Source organism: Carlito syrichta, unplaced genomic scaffold (genome assembly GCF_000164805.1).
Source record: "Carlito syrichta isolate Samal-C Ts95f unplaced genomic scaffold, Tarsius_syrichta-2.0.1 Scaffold304708, whole genome shotgun sequence".
NCBI classification, from domain to species: domain Eukaryota; kingdom Metazoa; phylum Chordata; class Mammalia; order Primates; family Tarsiidae; genus Carlito; species Carlito syrichta.
The window spans coordinates 394,536-411,459 of NW_007248804.1; the positions used below are offsets into that span (position 1 = coordinate 394,536).

General features: G+C 45.7%; 1 protein-coding gene across 2 annotated transcripts in view; it reads left to right on the plus strand.

Annotated features, from left to right (window-relative positions):
- Nucleotides 1–2,226: 2,226 nt before the first annotated feature.
- FAM96A (family with sequence similarity 96 member A) overlaps nucleotides 2,227–16,924 on the plus strand; it is a 24,427-nt gene continuing 9,729 nt past the window's right edge. The window contains exons 1-2 of one of the 2 annotated variants that reach the window (XM_008060714.2): nucleotides 2,227–2,519; nucleotides 8,493–8,657. In XM_008060714.2, coding sequence (XP_008058905.1) covers nucleotides 2,396–2,519; nucleotides 8,493–8,657 — 289 coding nt within the window. In that variant the 5' untranslated portion in view covers nucleotides 2,227–2,395. The remainder of the gene's footprint in view (nucleotides 2,520–8,492; nucleotides 8,658–16,924) is intronic. The other variant, XM_021713737.1, reaches the window with a different exon arrangement.

Here is a 16,924-nt window from a genome sequence, read left to right on the forward strand (position 1 = left end):
TATGGCAGAAACTGTCTCCTTTTGATTTCTTTTTTTACACTTTTTCACCACTTTTAAAATAAAAAAGTGAATAAGTTCATGGTATCTTTACATGAAATACGTTAAGTTTTTAACTCACATTGTTCTGTGCCAAGAAGCCTCCGAAAGTGATTTGAAGATCTTTATCCATCTATGAACAAAGCACCAAAATGGCATTTTTAAGGTCAGCGTGGCATCTATAAGATTCGAGCTGTGGGGAAAGCAACGCCCATGTGAGTCTCGGGGCGGTGTCGTTTGAGCAGGATCGGTGGTGTTGGAGGTCGGGGCGGAGGCGCTGGAGGCGGGGCGGCCCCGCAAACCCCCGCCCCGCACCAGAAAGCGCAGGCATTAACGAGGGGGCCGAAGGGGCAAAGGAGGAGGAGCTGTGGGTTGCTGCGGTTCCCAGGGCGCCCGAGCTTCGGGTAGCTTTATCTAACAGGCTTCTAAGGCTCCGATTAAATAAAGGAATCTTGATAAACTATTTGAAAACTTCGACATGCCACCGCCCGTGCAAGTACCGCTCTCACACAAAACCGATCCATAGCTTGGTGGAGGTCTTTGAACCGGCTGCAAGAAAGTTTCGTCATTTACTCATTGGACCACGTTCCGTTAACTCATTCAAGAAATAGATACCGAGCATCCAGTGTGTCTCTGGCACCCGGCTATGCGTTCGAATTACAGAAATAAATAATCTCCCGGCCCATGAGGTGCTTAGAATTTTTTTGAGTTGGAGTCTCACTCCATCGCCCAGGCAGGAGGGCAATGGCACACTCACGGCCACCGCAACCCCGACCTGCTGGGCTCAGGTGACCCTTCCGTCTCAGCCTTCCAAGTAGCCGGAACTACAGGCTCATCCGCCACCACGCCCCACTGATTTTTTTTTAACTGTAGAGGCGAGGTCTCGCCATCTGCTCAGGCTGGTCTCGAACCCGTGGGCTCAGGCAATCCTCTCGCTTCCGCCTGGAGCTTACAAATTAAGAAAGGAGACAGGCGTGTAAACCAACCATTCAACACGTTGAGGGCCAGGGTGCACTGCAGAAGCACAGTGAAAGAGATCAGTTCTGCTTGGAGAAGTCAGAAGGCCTCACAGACGAGGTGAGGTCTCAAAGTCCTAAATTTGGATGGAAAGAAGTTAGGATCAGGCTCTCAGTTGCTGTGACGTTGAGTGCAGTGGCACGGATGGCAAAGGAGTCATCAAACTCTAAACAACATTTTCCTGGGACAAAACGATGCATTACTTGGTGAGCCTAAAGCCTGCATCAACTAGACAAGACTGGAGTGTAAAGACGAATGGACATGCTACAACGGCATTAATTCTGCAAGATAATCCTCACTTTCTTCTCAATAGAGGTGCAATTTGTAACGAGCTTTGGCCAAAGGTTCCACTCGGGTCTAACTGCAAATTCCTCACCGTCAGGGACTGGCTTTCTCACAGGTAAGTGAGCTATTTGAAGGTAGGGGCCATGTCCACCTGCGTATCCCCCGCGCCCGGGCAGATCGTGCATAGCAAATTCAGCATCCCATACTATTTGACATTTGACTGGAGGGATGGATGGACAACATGACATCTTCGTCCTTGTTCCTGGTTTCCATCACAGCCGCGAACACCGGGAGTTTGAGATACACTTTTTAGGAAGGCGATCTCATGAAGTCACCCCTGGACAGAGGGAAAGTTCTCCCGCTCTAAGGTGTCTTCGGAGGCCATTGGCAGGAACAGTACACTCGTAGAAAGAGTTGTGCTGAACTCAGTCTCTAGGAGACGAGAGCCAAGCAGACATCCCCAAGCCAGGCCTAATACCATTCTGGCCTCCCAAGACATCTCGTTGCACGGCTACGGAAATCCACTTCCGGCCCAATCCGGAAGTAGGGAAGATTTGTGCTAGGAGCGGCTCCCGGGGAGAAGTAACTGTAAGAGCTTCCGTGCTGGAAACCGCCGTCAGACTAGAAACCAAATTCTCCTTCCTCCTACCTCTTCAGCATTCATCTTCAGCTTATCACGGGCGCCAAGTGAGACAGCCAGTGAGGGTTAACAGTGACATCCCCTCCTCCCCAGCGGAGACCACAAGTCGCAGAATATAGTTCGCCGTTTTCCAAAGAAAACGGTCCGCACATCCCAGCATGCAATGCGCCTAACGGGCCGCGAGGACTCTTTCTCGTCCCGCCGAAAGTGTGCAAGGCATGCCGGGATTTGTAGTCGTGGCCGCGCCTTTCCCTGGGTTCTCCGCGCCACTCCGTCCGGTCCCGCCTATTCTCCACTCCCCTGAAGCTTTAGGCTTGCCTCGGCCCCTGGGAAGACCAGGAAGTTGATGAATTCCGAGGCCGGCTGCTGAGACGGTGGCGCGGGTGGGACAGTCGCCAGGGATGGCGGAGCGGGAAGATGGAGCGCGTGTCCGGGCTGCTCTCCTGGACGCTGAGCAGAGTCCTGTGGCTCTCGGGCCTCTCTGAGCGGGGAGCTGCCCGGCAGCCCCGGATCATGGAAGAGAAAGCGCTAGAGGTTTATGGTAATGAATGTCCCCCAGCGCAGCTTTCGGCGTTTTGGGGGGGCCGGGGGGTGTGGTGGCGGCCTCGCCTTAGGGCCTAGAGGGGAGACCCAGGTTTTTGCCGGATCTCGACGGCAGCGTGGGAAGCGTTTTCTTCGGGGTCCTGAGTCACGCGAGAGTGTGGGCCCTGCTGGGACCCGGGCTCTTCCCAGCCCCGGGGCTAACGTAACCTGGAGGTCTAACACTCTTCGCTCCCCCTGCCTGTGGCCATCCCAGGACTCGTGTGCAGAGCACAAGGCTGGGGGCTTGGTTCGTGTTGTCGGCTGGGGTGCGGCGCGACCCTACCTCTTTAGCAAGCACAGCTGGCTTGATAGGAACCCTGGAGCCTCCTTCCTCCTCTGGCTCCTGGACACGCGCTGCTGGTACCGCTCCGCGCACTGCTGGGTGACGGCCGAGTTGGGGACCGGCCCAAGGTCACAGCCGCTGTCTTCTGTGGCAGAGTCGATAGGTAGACGTCCCCGAGAGAAGAGGATGAGATGGGCGTCTCTCCTAACGAGGCCTCGAGTGCAAAAAATATATACACTTGCACATACGCTTCTCTCTATAGTGTACTAAATATGCTCTTTAACCATTGGGACCATCAGATGAGAAAACAAAGGCTTAGCATGGTTAAGCAACTACCTGGTCCACTACCGGTAAGGAACAGCAAAATACCAATACCTGTGTCTTCTGAGTAATGCAGATTTAATGCACTTTTCACCACTTCACAATTGCCTTACAACGTTCTCTCTCTTTTTAAAAAATTATGTTGTATTGTTTTTGAAATCGAAAAAGACTGGATATAATGTTGAGAGAGCTAACCATAGAATACAAGTAGAATTCAGGTAAGGAGCATAGGCCAGTAGAAGAAAACTAGGATTGGGAAACACCTTGGGAGCTGATCTACTTTGCCTCTCTTGCTAGAGGCAGAACTTGTCTGATAAACCCCAGCCAGATGATAACTATCGGTGTACCCATCTTCACAAAGCAAACATACATTTCTGCCTTGTGGGACCACTGTCTACAGCACCTAGTGATGAGAGGACACTGGGAATACAACTTGGTCTGAAGAGACATGATTCTAGTTCTCAAAATTATATTGCGGGAAACCTATATATGCAAAAATATAGTATGGCTAGAAGGCCATAGGTTGAATAAGAGATACAGAATTCAGAGGGGGAGAGACAAGTTTTGACTCGAGTCTGGAAAGACTTGAGTCACTTGGGTTGCACCTCAGTAATGAAGATCTGGATATGTAGAGGGTCCGAGGGCATAATAAGAGGAACCTAGGAAAACAGCAAAGTAGGAAGTGAGAAAATGAAGGGAAATGGCAGATAGATAAGGCTACAGGCTAGGGTTTGTGATTAAAGGTGGAGGTATGGTTGAGTATTGTTTTAGGTAGTCAGATGAAATTGGTTACTAAAGGTTTTAAATATACATGAGGCATTTCAATATCGGTGCAGAGCCATAGAATTTTAGAAAGAGAGTAATGTAGGAGAGCAACGCTGCTTTCTTTTTAAATAAATAAATCCAAACCTTGCAAATATAGACACTAATAAACTAGAGAAGTCTAGTAAGGGGTGAGATTTAATTTCAGGGTTTAGTGGCATATAAAGAATTTATTTATTTTTTTCTCACTGTGTCGCTCAGACTGGAGTGCAGTGGCCGCTCCCGGCCACCGCAGCCTCGACCTGCTGGGCTCCGGCGATCCTTCCGCCTCAGGCTTCCAAGTAGCTGGAACTACAGGCGCACGCTACCTCACCCGGCTAATTTTTTGATTTATTGTAGAGATGAGGTCTCACCAAGTTGCCCAGGCGGGTCTCGAACCCGTGGGTCCAGGTAATCCACTCACCTCAGCCTCCCAAAGGCGCGGGATTACAGGCTGAGCCACCAAGCCCGGCTCATAAAGAATTTAATGAGGCCAGCTGGGCATAGTGGCTCACGCCTATAATCCCAGCTGTTTGGGAGGCCAAGGTGAGAGGATTACCTGAGTTTATGGGTTCGAGACCAGCCTGGGTAACTTGGTGAGACCTCATCTCTACAATAAAAATTTTTTAAAAATTAGCCAGGTGTGGTGGCGCGTACTTGTAGTTCCAGCTACTTGGAAGGCTGAGGCAGAAGGATCACCTGAGCCCAGCAGGTCAATGGCTGTGAGTGTGCCACTGCACTTTAGGCTGGGCAACAGTGAGACTCCAATTCAAAAAAAAAAAGAAAAGAATTTAGTGCAGTTTGTATAAGTGAGTCTTACAGGGAGAAGGCGTAGGATGACAGGCTGAAAATTCCTTTTCAAAAAACCTTGTTTCCCAAAGTCCCATAATAACACAGCTCTGTGAAAGAGAAGCTTTATCCTCTTTCCTGTCTATATTTTCTTTCTTTCCTTTTTTTTTTTTTTTTTTTTATTTTAAATAGAGACGAGGGCTTGCAGTCTTGCCCAACCTGGGCTTGATCTCCTGGGCTCAAACGAGCCTATTACCTCGACCTCCCAAAGTGCTGGGATTACAGGTGTGAGCCACTACACGCAGCCCATGCCTATATTTTCAGATGTTTCTAATCAAGTAACAAGCCCAGGAGATAGCTGGGGGAAATGACTGATTATTTTTATGTTTTCCAGCTGCATTTCTGACTGTAGGGGTGCTATAAAAGAACAAAATCTCTGACTTGGGAACCTCAAGCCCATTCTATGGAAAATTCTGCTTCTTTCCTTTCTACTTCATTTCCTTTTATCATCCTCTTCATCTTTTTCTCCATCCTCAGAGTAAGGAGACCTTGTCCTCTCCAAGGCCAATCTAGACTCCCCCATTTTTTTTTCTCTTTCCCTTCTGCTTGTTTTACCAGTCTTCCCTCTTCCCCACCTAATAGTTTCAGTCTCTCTTCCCCTTATGCTAGAAAACATTCTGAAGTTTCCCTCATCCTTGTCATTGTTCTAGCCTCCTTAGAAAGCTCCTGCCCTTTCCCTGGTCTTCCCTTCCTGGGCAAGGCCCTAGGAAGACATTTCAGTTCCCATTCAGTTCCCTCCTGTAGACTGGCTTCAGCCCTCACCCTCCCTACTGAAATAGCTTTCTTACAGCTGACCTGGGTGACCAATTAAAGACCTATTTTGGGAGACTGAGGTGAGTGGATTGCCTGAGCCCAAGGGTTTGAGACCCACCTGGGCAACTTGGTGAGACCTCATCTCTACAATAAATAAAAAATTAGCCGAGCATGGTAGCTCGCGCCTGTAGTTCCAGCTACTCGGAAGGCTGAGGCGGAAGGATCGCCAGAGCCCAGCAGGTCAAGGCTGTGGTGGCCGGGAGCAGCCACTGCACTCCAGTCTGGGCGACTGAGTGAGACTCCAACTCAAAAAATAAAATAAAATAAAGACCTATTTTAACTCTCATCAGCTGAATGTTTCTACATGTAATACTTATTAACCACCTCTCTCTTTTCTCTAATTCTTTTTTTTCTCATTCTGATCCCTAAATTAGGTGCTTCCCATGGATCTATCCTGGATCTCTTTCCCTTTTCCAGTGATTCTCAGACTGGGTTGCACATAAGAACAACCTGAGGGATTTTTAACACTCTCAATGGCCAGGTCATACTCCAAGCCAATTAACTCAGAGTCTCTGGGGTAATGTCCAGGGATCAGTTTTTTTTTTCTTTTTTGGTCTTTGTTTTAAATAAAAACACAGTTCTGTAATGCCAGTGTTCAGCAAAGGTCCTCTCATGCTTTGTGACTCCCGTGGGTTCAGCAACCACTCTAGCTCTGGTGCTCTCTTAAACCCTAGGTTGCAGTTTCACATCTGCTAGAAAGCCCCATCAGATTGCCCCGTATACCCCTTCAAATCATTTTGTATGAAATTGAGCTCATTTGCCCCAGGCCCCACCCACATTTCTTCCTTGTTCTGTTTCTTTGAATTCTGCCAGTGCTCTCTCAGGCACTATATTTTTTTAGATTGAAAAATATAGTTTATTTAGAAAGTAAGTTAGAAAGAGAGAGAGGAGATTCACCTCCCTAAGGTAGGGGAGGGGGCCAAAACTTAGGAAAACATGGCCAGACCATAGCTTAGCAAGGCAGTGGCCTCAGGTACTATTTTAAGGCCCAGCGTTTTTAGCTGGTGTCATCAACTCTGCTTTTCAGTCAAGAGTCCAGCAGCTGGTGGATGAGTTACCAGCTGACAGCACAATGCTATCTGTGTCACGTGTTGAAAACCACTTGTGGACTCCCTACAGCCCGCTGTAAAAGGCCTGGATGGTCTGACCCCAGCCTCATATCCTACGACTACTCCTCACTTATTCCTGGCTCCAGGCAAACTAAGCTTCTTGTTCTTTAATTTCCTTCACCTTAAATGTCAAATTTTGAACTGTTACCTTTAAAAAAATTCCTGGCAGCCGGGCTCGGTGGCTCAGCCTGTAATCCCAGCACTTTGGGAGGCTGAGGTGAGTGGATTGCCTGAGCACACGGGTTCGAGACCCGCCTGGGCAACGAGACCTCATCTCTACAATAAATAAAAAAATCAGCCGGACATTGTAGCGCATGCCTGTAATTCTGGCCACTCGGAAGGCTTTGAGGCGGAAGGATCGCCGGAGTCCAGCAGGTCGAGGCTGCGGTGGCCGGGAGCGGCCACTGCACTCCAGTCTGGGTGACAGAGTGAGACTCCAACTCAAAAAAAGCAAAAAAACAACAAAACAAAAATTCCTGGCCAACTTAGCCTAATAAAAAAATTACCTATTTTTAAAGGCTTAATTCAGATTCTGCTTCTATATAGCTTGGTACCACATTCTTTCAAGCTAAGAGTTACTTCTCCCTCTTGAACTTCCATGACACTGTTCCCATTCTTACTGTATTCTCTCTGCAATGTTGGAGGAGAGAAACTGGATATGATCTCATAATGTAAGAAAACAGTTTTCTCAAAAGGAAACCAGTAGTGAAAATGTCTGTCAAATCTGGGGCTATAGTATTTGCTTAACTAAAAGAAGTTGGTGCTTAGATTAGGACTGGCAAAATTATCCTTATTTAGAATATTCATATTTTAGGGTTTTTTGTTTGTTTGTTTTGAGTTAGGGTCTTACTCTGATGCCTAGGCTTGGAGTACAGTGGCACAATCATGGCTCACCACAGCCTTGACCTCCTGGGTTCTAGTGATCTTCCTGCCTCAGCCTCCTGCGTAGCTGGGACTACAGGCACATGCCACCATACCCAGCTACTTTGATTTTTTTTTTTTTTAAATCAGATCTCACTCACCCAGGCTGGAGTGCAGTGGCATGCTCACGGCCACTGAAGTCTCAGTGTACTGGGCTCAGGCAGTCCTTCTGCCTCAGCCTTCCAAGTAGCTGGAACTACAGGTGCATGCCACCATGCCTGGCTAATTTTTTTAATATTTATTTTTAATTGTAGAGATGAGGACTTGCCATGTTGCTCAGTCTGGTCTTGAACCCATGGGCTCAGGCAATCCTTTTGCCTCTGCCTCCCAAAATGCTGGGATTACAGGCATGAGCCACCATACCTGGCCTGGTGTGTTTTGTTTTGTTTTGTTTGACTTGGAATCTCACTCTGTCACCCAAGCTGGAGTGCAGTGGCACCATCATGGCTCACTGTAGCCTCAAACTCCTGGATTGAAGTGATCCTCCTGTCTCAGCCTCTTAAGTAGTTGGGGTTACAGACGCGTGCCACTATGCCTGGCTAGTTTTTTTGCTTTTTTGTAGACGCGCGGTGTCACTATGTTGTTCAGGCTGGTCTTGAACTCCTGGACTCAAGCATTTCTCCTGCCTCAGCCTCCCAAAGTGCTTGGATTATAGGCATGAGCCCCCGCACCTAGCCTAATTTGATTTTTTGTAGAGACAAGGTCTCACTATGTTGCCCAGGCTGGTCTCGAACTCCTGGCCTCCCAGAGTGCTGAGATTACAGACGTGAGCCATCATGCCCAACCTTGAGTATGAAAATTTTAATAGACTATCTTGTCTTTGATGATTCTTTAGATTTGATTAGAACTATCCGGGACCCAGAAAAGCCCAATACTTTAGAAGAACTGGAAGTGGTAACAGAAAGTTGTGTGGAGGTTCAAGAGATAAATGAAGAAGACTATCTGGTTATTATAAGGTTTACGCCGACAGTACCTCATTGCTCTTTGGCGACTCTTATTGGTAAGTTTTTATTTATATACATGTACTATGAGGGGAACCCCAAAAACCCAGAATTTACTTATACAAAAGTCTGTATTATTTTTACATGTTTAGACTTCAGTCACCTTCAAAGTACTCTCTGTTTGATGCAATACACTTATCGAGGTGCCTTTTTTTTTTTTTTTGAGTTGGAGTCTCACTCTATTGCCTAAGCTGGAGTGCAATGGCACGCTCATGGCCACTGCAGCCTCGACTTACTGGACTCAGGTGATCCTTCCGCTTCAGCCTTCCAAGTAGCTGGAACTATAGGCACATGCCACCATGCCTGGCTAATTTTTTTTAATTTTACTGTAGAGATGAGTTCTTGCCAAGCTGCCCAGGCTGGTCTCGAACCTATGAGCTCAGGCAATCCTCTCACCTCAGCCTCCCAAGTGCTGGGATTGTAGGCGTGAGCCACTGTGACCGGTGAGATGCTTTTTCTTTTTCTTTTCTTTTCTTTTTTTTTTTTTTGAGTTGGAGTCTCACTCTGTCGCCCAGACTGGAGTGCAGTGGCCACTCCCAGCTACCACAGCCTCGACCAGCTGAGCTCCAACAATCCTTCCGCCTCAGCCTTCCAAGTAGCCGGAATTAACAGTTGCGTGCTACCACACCTGTCTAATTTTTTGATTTTATTGTAGAGATGAGGTCTCGCCTGCCCAGGTGGGTCACGAAGAGATGCTTTTTCAACACTGCTCAAAACAGTTTTTGAACTTGTCGATTTTGATGCCCTTTTAGTGCTTCTGCTGTTTTTTGTTTCACCTTGTCCACATTGGCAAAATGTTTTCTTTTGAGGACTCTTTTCATCCAGGGAAACAAAAAAAGTTGCTTGGGGTAAGTTCGGGTGAATAGGGAGGGTGGAGCACCAGGTTCCTGCCATTTTTGGTTAAAAACCACTGAGCACTCATGATGGAAGAATCACTCATCTGTTTGCCACAACTTAGGATGTTTCTTCCACAAATTGTGATGCAGCCTTCTCAGAACTTCCAGATAGAAGTTTTGGTTGACTGTTTTGTCCAGAGGAACAAATTCTGAGTATACTATAAAGTTCTTGCCCTTCAAAAGATAATTCTGAGTTTTTTTGGGTCCCTCCTTGTATGTCTATAAATTCTAAATTATTCTTGCTATTATTGACCCAAAATGATGATTAGCATCATTTGTTACACTTTGTGGTTTATTGAATAGTTTCATGTGTTCATTTCCTAGAGTCCGCACAATTAGCCTGTGAAAGAGTTAAAATACCATTATTCTTATTTTAAATAATGACAGGGTCTCACTATGTTGCTCAGGCTGGTCTTGAACACCTGGACTTAAATGATCCTCCTGCCTCAGCCTCCCAAAGTGCTAGGATTACAGACATGAGCCACTGTGCCTGACCTAAAATATTCATTTTACAGATGAAGAACTTAAAGCTCAGAGAGTTTAAATGACTTGCTCAGAATCATGTAGCCAGGAAATGGTAAAGCTGAGGCTCAGACCCAGGTCTTCTGACTCCAAATCTGCCTGTCTACACTTACTAGAGGCTGGGCGTGGGCCAGCTCCTCTCCTCAGCTCTGGAGGTCGGTGGAGATGCTGTCAGACCAGCACTGCTGCCATCACCTTCTCCTTCAGCTGCTCCTTTGACTTTTGTGTAGTCTGGCAGAAGTCCTGGTGGGAGGCCAGGCCACATTCCCAACATTTTGTATTAGTTAGCAGTGATATGCGATAGATGTCTTTGAATATATACTTTGCTATAAAGGGAGTTTATTGCTTTTCTTTTTTTTTTTTGAGTCAAAGTCTCACTAGGTCACCCAGGCTGGAGTGCAGTGGCACGCTCACAGCTACCACAGCCTCGACCTGCTGAGCTCAGGCGATCCTTCTGCCTCAGCCTTCCAAGAAGCTGAAACCACAGGCATGCACCATCATGCCTCTCACCAAGTTGCTCAGGTTGGTCTTGAACCCCTGAGCCCAAGCAGTCTGCTCACCTCCACCTCCCAAAGTGTTGGGATTATAGGCGTGAGCCATCCCACCCAGCCAAGGGAATTTATTTCAAACCAAATGTTCATCAGTAGGGGATTGCTTAAATAATCAGTGATGGTGAATGTAAACAGTGGAGTACTATATAGCTAAAAAAAGAATGAGGAAGCTCTCCTTGTACTGATAATGGAAAGAGCTCTGTAACATACTGTTAAAGAAATGAAAGTATGTTTTAAACTGAGCTTGGTGGCTCATGCCTATAATCCCAGCACTTTGGGAGGCCAAAGTGAGAGAATTGCCTGAGTCCACGGGTTTGAGGCCAGCCTGGAAAACTTGCTGAGACCGCATCTCTACAATAAGTCAAAAAATTAGCCAGGCATGGTGATGCGTGCCTGTAGTTCCAGCTACTTGGAAGGCTGAGGCAGAAGAGTTTTCTGAGCCCAAGCAAGTCGAGGCTGCGGTGGCCATGAGTGTGCCACTGCACTCCAGCATGGGCAACAGAGTGAGACTCCAACTGAAAAAAAAGTATGGTTTTGCTAACGTTTGTGTAAAAAAAGTAAAAATATACATTTGTATTTGCATAAAGAATACCTAAAGAAATAGCTGTGTTGGTATTAGTGGCTAATAGCATTGGTGGGAATAGGGCAATTGGCTCCCAGGGTGGGAGGAAGACTTTTCCCTTTTTATGTTTTTACATTTTCAAACCACAGGACTATATTGCCTACTGAAAAGCAAACTAGTTTATAAAAAAGAGTGAAAAGATTGATATTTCATCAGTGCTCCCACTGCTGTTGCGATTTCTGTCTTTTCTCTTCTTACTGGTTGACCTGGGTTCCCTCTACTAGTGGTTTCCGGCATATAGGCCACATCGTAAGGGAATGGAGGTTTGTGAATCCACAGGCACTGTGTGGTTATTGGAATTCCATTGCTAGAAAAAGCATCATTGAATGCATAGTTATTTTTTGTCATTGGACAATTTCTGAACCGACAGATACAGAAAGTACTTTTACTTTCCTGATGTGGAGGAAGTGTTGTAAAATATTTTGTCTGTGAGAAAGGTTTCTTAAATAGAAAGCCTAAGAGCCTACGGCAAATTCAATTTTTAAAAAGTAACATTTATTTAAATCATAAGAGTAACATGTTTATTGGTATTAATTTTGAAATGCTATAAAAGCATAAAGAAAAAATAAAAATCAATTGTCATAAAAGAATGTGTGCTCTGGGCTATCTCCCGGCTCCGTCAGCTCTGCCATACTATAGGCTTGGGCAAGTCACTGACCTTTCTGAGCCTCAGTTTCCATGTCTGTAAAACTGGAACGATAAGAATATCTACAAAGTTGCAAGGGCTTAAGTACTAGAAAGCATGAAATATATGAAGAATTTTTTAAATTTTTTATTAAATGACAGGTAAAAAATTACATGCTAATCATATTGATATGTCATAATTTTTATAACCATTTAGACTACTTCTAGCCTTTTGGAATTACAAATAATACTGTGATGAATAGCTTTATACACAGATATTTATATATATCTCATTATTGCCTCAAGATTATTTTTTTTTTTTGAGTGGAAGTCTCCCTCTGTTACCAAGCTGGTGTGCAGTGGCACACTCATGGCCACTGCAGCCTCAACGTGCTGGACTCAGGCAATCCTTCTGCCACAGTCTTCCAAGTAGCTGGAACTACAGGCACATGCCATCACGCCTGGCTAATTTTTTGATTTATTGTAGAGACGAGGTCTCACCAAGTTGCCCAGGCTGGTCTCGAACCCCTGAGCTCAGGCAATCCTCTCACCTTGGCCTCCCAAAGTGCTGGGATTATAGGCGTGAGCCACCATGCCCAGTAGGACAAATTCTTATATGTGGATTATTGGGTTAGATTGTGTAAATATTTTTAAGACTCTTGGTGTATATTGGTAAATCCCTATTATAAAGTGTGTGACTCATGCCTGTAATTTCAGCACCTTAGAAGGCTAAGGTGAAAGGATTGTGCTGGAGCCCAGGAGTTCAAGACCAGCCTGGGCAACTTAGCGAGACCTTGTCTCTCCAAAAAATACAGGCATACACCTGTAGTCCCAACTACTTGGGAAGCTGAAGCTGGAGGATCGCTGACCCCAGGAGTTCAAGGCTGCAGTGAGCTGGAATCATGCCACTGCACTACAGCCTGGGTGACAGAGGGAGACCCTGATGCAAAAAAAAAATAAAAATAAAAAAATAAAGGTTTATACTCTTTGACCTAGGAGTTAATGAAATAATTTCATAGAAGAAGATATTAGGCTGGGCACGGTAGCTCAAAACTGTAATTCCAGCACTTTGGGAGCCTAGGTGAGCGGATTATCTGAGCCTAGAGGTTCTAGACCAGCCTGAGGAACTTGGTGAGATCCTGTCTCTACAATAAATCAAAAAATTAGCTGGAGCCGAGGCGAGTGGATTGCCTGAGTTCTCGGATTTGAGACCAGCCTGGGCAACTTGGCAAGACCTCGTCGCTACAGTAAATAAAAAATTAGCTGGGCTTGGTAGTATATGCCTGTAGTTACGGCTACTTGGAGGACTGAGGTGGAAGGTTCGCAGAAACCCAGCAGGTTGACACTGGGGTGGCTGTGAGTGTGCCACTGCATTCCAGCCTGGGTGACAGAGTGAGACTCCAACTTAGAAAAAAAAAAGTCCCACCCTGATTGTCACCCACTCAGAGTTACCTTGGTAAATAATTTCAAAGACAAAGAAGGCTCCAAAGGGACAAGTAGTTAAGGCTGGGAAACCAGTTGAAAATCTGTGTTGACTTAGTCCAGATAAGAATGGCTGAAGGTAGCTGTGGTCCATTGGGAAGGGTATAGGATTTGAAGGTCAGAAGGTGAAGGTTTGCTGCAGCTCTGCCACTTGTCACCTATGTAATGTTGAACTAATCACTTTGGTTTCCAGGCTGTAGAATGAAAATTCTAAAATAGTATATAAAATAGTAATAGTAGCCGGGCTCGGTGGCTCAGCCTGTAATCCCGCACCTTGGGAGGCTGAGATGAGTGGATTGCCTGAGCCCGAGGGTTCGAGACCCACCTGGGCAACTTGGTGAGACCTCATCTCCACAATAAATCAATTAAAAAAAAATTAGCCGGGCATGGTAGCGTGCACCTGTAGTTCCAGCTACTTGGAAGGCTGAGGCGGAAGGCTCACTGGAGCCCAGCAGGTCGAGGCTGCGGTGGCCGGGAGCGGCCACTCACTCCAATCTGGGCGACAGGGTAAGACTCCAACTCAAAAAAAAAAAATAGTAATAGTAAGGCCGAGCGCCGTGGCTCCTGCCTATAATCCCAGCACTTTGGGAGGCTGAGGTGAGAAGATTGCCTGAGCCCACAGGTTTGAGAACAGCCTGGGCAACTTGGCGAGACCTCATCTCTATAATAAATAAAAAAAAAATTAGCTGGACATGGTGGCACATGCCTGTAGTTCTAACTATTTGGAAGGCTGAGGCAGAAGAATTGCCTGAACCCAGCAGGTCTTGGCTGCGGTGGCCGTGAGCATGCCACTGCACTCCAGCCCGGGCAACAGAGTGAGACTCCCACTCAAAAAAAAAAAAAGTAATAGTGAACATTTATTACACTCTTATGCACCAGGTACTGTTTTAAGCATATGGGGTTTTTTTGCTTGTTTGTTTTTGTTTTTTGAGTTGGAGTCTCACTCTGTCGCCTCAGCTGGAGTGCAGTGGCACACTCACGACCACCATGGCCTCTACCTGCTGGGCTCAGGCCATCCTTCTGTCTCATCCTCCCAAGTAGCTGGAACTACAGGTGCACACCACCATGCCCAGCTAATTTTTTGATTTATTGTATAGACAAGATCTCACCAAGTTCCTGAGACTGGTCTAGAACCCCTAGGCTCAGGCAATCCTTTCGCCTCTGCTTCCCAAAGTGCTGGGATTACAGGCCCAGCTTAAGCATATTGTATAACAACTTATTTCTCATAGCAACTGTTAAAATACCTATTTCATAAATAAGGAAACTGAAGCTCACAGCAGTCACATAACTTGCTCAGGGCCATAACCATTGTGCAGAGGGGCCACTTTTGAGCTCAGTGTATCTATCTCACTTATGCTATTCTGCTTGTCTTGAAGATGTTCAAGAAAGTGCTTTGTGATTGTAGGCAGTTATTATTTACTTTGTGGGTAAAACACCTACCAGTAATGCTGCACCATAAGGATACTCAGACAGTACACAAATATCAAGAAGATAATGTTGAAGCCAGGAGAGGAAGTATTCTCCCAGATACGTTTTAAGGCAGATCCTCTAAAGGGAAGCTGTCTTAAGGAAATTACATATGTATTTGTAGAGTCTTCTAATATTTGCTTCTGCACTACTATGTTTGAGACTCTAAGATAGGCTCCATCTCATCGCATCTTTTTCCCTATCCTGGGATTTTTCAAAAGATTCTGTTAGAAACTAATGGTACTTAGCGGCGACCCCCTTGGGTCCCTTCCCACTGTGGGAGCTTTTCTGTTGCCTCAATAAATCCTGCTTTCAAAAAAAAAAGAAAGAAACTAATAGTACTTAGACAATTAAGAGCAAATCAATTCAATACCTCCCTAAAAAGTAGGTAGTCTAACGATTATGTTTTGCTATATTGGAATGGTTTCAGGTTTTATTGCTGATGTTTATTTTTAATCAAACCAAAATACTAAAAAAAAAGTGAGACCCCATTTCTACAAAAAATTAAAAAATTATCTTTGTGTGGTGGCACGCAAAGGAGGCTAAGGTGGGGGGAATCCCTTGAGCTCTGGAGTATGCATTTGCGGTGTGTTATGATTGTGCTACCACACTCCAGCCTGTAAAACAGAATGAGATTGTGTTTCTTTTTTTATTTTATTTTTTTAGTTGGAGTCTCACTCTGTCACCCAGACTGGAGTGCAGTGGCTGCTCCCAGCCACCGCAGCCTCGACCTGCTGGGCTCCAGCGATCCTTTCGCCTCAGCCTTCCAAGTAACTGGAACTACAGGCGCGCACTACCATGCCCGGCTAGTTTTTGATTTATTGTAGAGATGAGGTCTCGCCAAGTTGCCCAGGTGGTTTTCAAACCCGCGGGCTCAGGCAATCCACTCACCTCAGCCTCCCAAAGACGCGGGATTACAGGCTGAGCCACCAAGCCCGGCTTGTGTTTCTAAAGAAAAAAAAAAAAAAGCCCAACCTTTGTGCATTAGTTGGTAGAAGAAATAAGTCTAAGTAAAAGCCTACAAAGCTTAGCGATCCATTGTGACTCTTTATTTTTTCAAAACGTAGTACTGAAATGCTCTTTATAATGATAGGAGCAGTTTGCCATATCTCCTGTTGTCTAGGAGGATAAGTTTATTAATTTAGTTAAACATTTATTCCTTAATTTGAGGTTGGGGAGAAGTTTAACATTGGCACCAAGGATTTACTCCAAGTCCAACTCTAATTTTTGCTGCAATCTCAACTGGAAAAAGAAATCATTGAACTGTGATTGATGGCATGGAGTAGTAAACGACTTCAGCAGAACTTATTTCAGAGAGGTAGCTTTATTTGTACTTTTCAGGCATAAAGGATTCCAAGCTTAAAAGGTTTTATGTAGCCCCCCCCCCCTTTTTGGGAACTGGAGTTGGAGTCTCACTCTGTTGCCCAGGCTGGAGTGAAGTGGCATGCTCGCAGTCACCGCCACCTTGACCTGCGGACTCAGGTGATCCTTCCACCTCAGCCTTCCAAGTAACTGGAATGACAAACACACACCACTGCACCCAGCTAATTTTTTAATTTATTGTAGAGATGAGGTTTTACCAAGTTGCCCGGGCTGGTCTTGGACCAGTGGTCTCAGGCAATCCTCTCACCTTGGCCTCCCTAAGTGCTGGGATTATAGGCGCGATCTACCGCACCCAGCCTATGTGGCCCTTTTAATTTTTAAAAAATTTTATTTATTTATTTATTTGAGTGGCAGTCTCACTCTTGCTGAGGTTGGAGTACAGTGACACACTCATAGCCACCACAGCCTTGATCTGCTGCGCTCAGGCGATCCTTCCACTTCAGCCTTTTAGGTAGCTGGAACCACAGGTGCACACTAACACACCTGGCTAATTTTTTGATGTATTATAGAGATGAGGTCTTGCCAAGTTGCCCAGCTAGTCTTGAACCCCTGGGTTCAGGCAATCCTCTCGCCTTTGCCTTCCAAAGTGGTGGGATTATAGGCATGAGCCACCACACCCAGCATATGTAGCCCATTTTATTTTATTTTATTTTATTTTATTTTTTTAATTTTTTTTTTTTTTGAGTTGGAGTCTCACTATGTTGCCCAGACTGGAGTGC